This window comes from Carya illinoinensis, chromosome 1 (assembly GCF_018687715.1).
Source record: "Carya illinoinensis cultivar Pawnee chromosome 1, C.illinoinensisPawnee_v1, whole genome shotgun sequence".
Taxonomy (NCBI): domain Eukaryota; kingdom Viridiplantae; phylum Streptophyta; class Magnoliopsida; order Fagales; family Juglandaceae; genus Carya; species Carya illinoinensis.
The window spans coordinates 35,931,239-35,934,094 of record NC_056752.1 but is presented as its reverse complement, the minus strand read 5'-3'; the positions used below and the strand labels follow the sequence as shown (position 1 = coordinate 35,934,094).

The 2,856-nt window shown below is 36.2% G+C and overlaps 1 protein-coding gene across 1 annotated transcript; it reads left to right on the top strand.

The window, feature by feature from the left end:
- The first annotated feature begins 239 nt into the window (after positions 1 to 239).
- LOC122302477 (peroxidase A2-like) lies at positions 240 to 2,460 on the top strand. Its single transcript, XM_043113765.1, has 4 exons — positions 240 to 532; positions 665 to 856; positions 1,438 to 1,603; positions 1,739 to 2,460. Exons 1-4 carry the CDS (start codon positions 314 to 316, stop codon positions 2,227 to 2,229), a joined length of 1,068 nt encoding a protein of 355 aa, XP_042969699.1. The 5' UTR covers positions 240 to 313; the 3' UTR covers positions 2,230 to 2,460.
- Positions 2,461 to 2,856: the final 396 nt, after the last annotated feature.

Genomic DNA, 2,856 nt, shown 5'->3' with positions numbered 1-2,856 from the left:
AGCTGAACTTCGAATCATGCAACATATATATATATATATAAGCTGGCTAGCTAGCACGTATATACAGAGCCAGAAGGAAGAAATATTAATTGGTCAGAACCCAAGAAAAGTAAAGTACCTTGTTCCAGCCATCCAATTATATAATTTTTCAATCCATGCAATGCACGCCGACCAGCCATCCAATTATATAAGCTTGCTTCGTAAAATAACGTGTTTTTCACTTTATAAATAAAGGCTCCCAATTTGGCCCTGTTAAACATTGAAAACTAGTTCATTTTTTCCAGAAAGAGAGAGAACATTGCACAGAGAGATCATGTCTTCTTCCCACTGCATTGCGATAGCTCTATTCTGCATTGCATTCTTGCTGGGAGGAATATCAGCATCCCATGCCCAGCTTTCCTCAACATTTTATGACGCAACATGTCCAAACGTGACGAACATCACACGTGCTGTCATCGAGAATGCGTTGCTGAGCGATCCCCGAATTGGTGCCAGCCTTATTAGGCTTCATTTCCATGACTGCTTTGTCGATGTACGCAGTACTTCTCTCCATGCATCTTCCTTACTTTTAAAGTCAAGCATGGCGTGTTTATTAAAAGGTTTCAAGCTTTTGTTTTTTTTCTTTTTATAAATTGTGTTGAAACATGTTTTAACTTTCTTGCAGGGTTGTGATGGATCAATTTTGCTGAACAACAGTGACACCATAGAAAGCGAAAAAGAAGCTGCCCTAAATAATAACTCCGTTAGGGGCTTTGGCGTTGTCGATGATATAAAGACTGCGTTGGAAAGCGCTTGTCCCGGCATTGTTTCCTGCGCTGATATTCTCGCCATTGCAGCTGAAGAATCAGTTTCATTGGTACAGCGACAACATCAACACGCCCTTGATCTCTTTAAATTTTGTCCGACTCTGCTATACACAACTTAAAATAGAAGCAAACTAAACTGAAGAGAAAGTAAATTAACAGCTTGTTATGCTCTACTTAATTAAATGAAGGCATCGAGTTTTGATAGCAGATCAAGATCTAGTATATAATATCTTTTTAAAGCTTAAATACCTTTTCTATACAAAATTTTCAGCTTCTTCTATCTCAGAAAATGTTCTTTTCTGATCTTCATAGATGGCAAAATATGAACCATTTGGTTGAAAATTTTTAAAATAGAGAGGGTTTTGGTGAATCTTACGTCTAAAATTTATGTGTTTACAACTATACAAAGTAGGCCTATATATAATTGAATATGGCTAAAGTAAATAAGGAAATACAATGAAGTAGGAAAGATAATGGTTGAGATTTAACAGATTTTGATCTATAAAACCTTTTTATTGCCCCAAAAACATTAGTCATGCCCCATAAAACACAAGGGAAATTCTACTGCCAGTCCAAAACCAGTTTTTAGTATGTCTGTTTACATATGAAGCTAACTAATTGGTGCTCACAGGCAGAGGGTCCCTCGTGGGCAGTTTTACTGGGAAGAAGGGACGGCACAACAGCCAACCGTACTGGTGCTGATATTACCCTTCCAAGCGCGGTCGATACCCTTGACACTCTTAAAGAGGTCTTCTTAGCTATGGGGCTGAACACCACCGATCTGGTTTCCCTCTCAGGTAGCATTTCTATACTTATCACTAGTGTCCAAAAATAATCACACCAACTACTAATATTCACATTTCAAGTAATTTTTCATGATTGATATTCGCAATTATGTATTAGATGACAAAGTTGACATGCGTAAATTTCAGGCGCTCACACGTTTGGACGCGCACGGTGTGTGACTTTCAGTGACCGATTGTACGATTTCAACAGCACAGGCAATCCTGATCCAACCCTAAATTCAACCTACTTGGAAACGCTCCAAGGAATATGCCCCCAGGATGGAAATGAGAATGTCTTGGCAAACCTCGACCTCACAACACCCGATACTTTTGACAACAATTACTTCTCCAATCTTCAACTTGAGAACGGATTACTGCAGACCGATCAAGAGCTGTTCTCAACGACAGGAGCGGACACCATTGATATTGTCAACAATTTTAGTAGTGACCAGGATGCTTTCTTTGACAGCTTCGTGGAGTCGATGCTTAAAATGGGGAATATCGGTGTGTTAACGGGGTCGGAAGGAGAAGTTAGATTGAACTGCGCCTTAGTGAATGCAGACTCTTCTGGATCAGAAAGCTTTTTACATAGCTCAATTGAAACCAGAGATAATGCTGAGGACAAATATGCCATATAAAACTAGCTTGTTTTAATAAATGGTGGTGATGACAAATATGTTAACAAGACAATAAATTAATAAGTGTTGAGAGTTATTAGCATATGTTAGATAAGCCATATAAGATTTGTTAGATAAGTGTTGGGAGTTATTAGCATATGTTGTCATGGTCTGATGTTTTAATAAGTGGCTGGAAACTTCTTGTATTGAAGGATTTGGTTATGAATAAAGATGTCTTTTTGCCTTTTAAGATGTCCTTGGGTTCTCATTATTGATCTCCGTACCTCTTATATGCTAAGCGAGCACTCTACCATCTGAGCAACATCCCCAGCCTGGTGGTGGTACAAAGTTTAATAATGAAAATTTAAGCGAACGAGTATAATTTTCATTCATATGTTATATTCATGAGTTTATAGATGAAGGCATGGTTTGTACTCGAACCATCTCAACTTATCTTATCATTATAATTTTTTAATTTTTATATAAAATAAAATAAATAATTTAACTTTTTTAAAATTTAAAAAAATAATATTAAAAAAATATATTCTAATAATATTTTATTTAATTTTTAATTTTAATTTTAATTTTAAAAACAAACAAGGTCAAAATCAAAAAATTAAAAAACATTCAAATATTCCTAACTAGCAA

Excerpts from the sequence above, each read along its gene's own strand:
- LOC122302477 (XM_043113765.1), top strand. The coding sequence starts at position 314 with ATGTCTTCTTCCCACTGCATTGCGATAGCTCTATTCTGCATTGCATTC. Across the intron at positions 533-664 it reads TCCATGACTGCTTTGTCGAT|GGTTGTGATGGATCAATTTT; the intron begins GTACGCAGTACT and ends ACTTTCTTGCAG. Across the intron at positions 857-1,437 it reads CTGAAGAATCAGTTTCATTG|GCAGAGGGTCCCTCGTGGGC; the intron begins GTACAGCGACAA and ends TGGTGCTCACAG.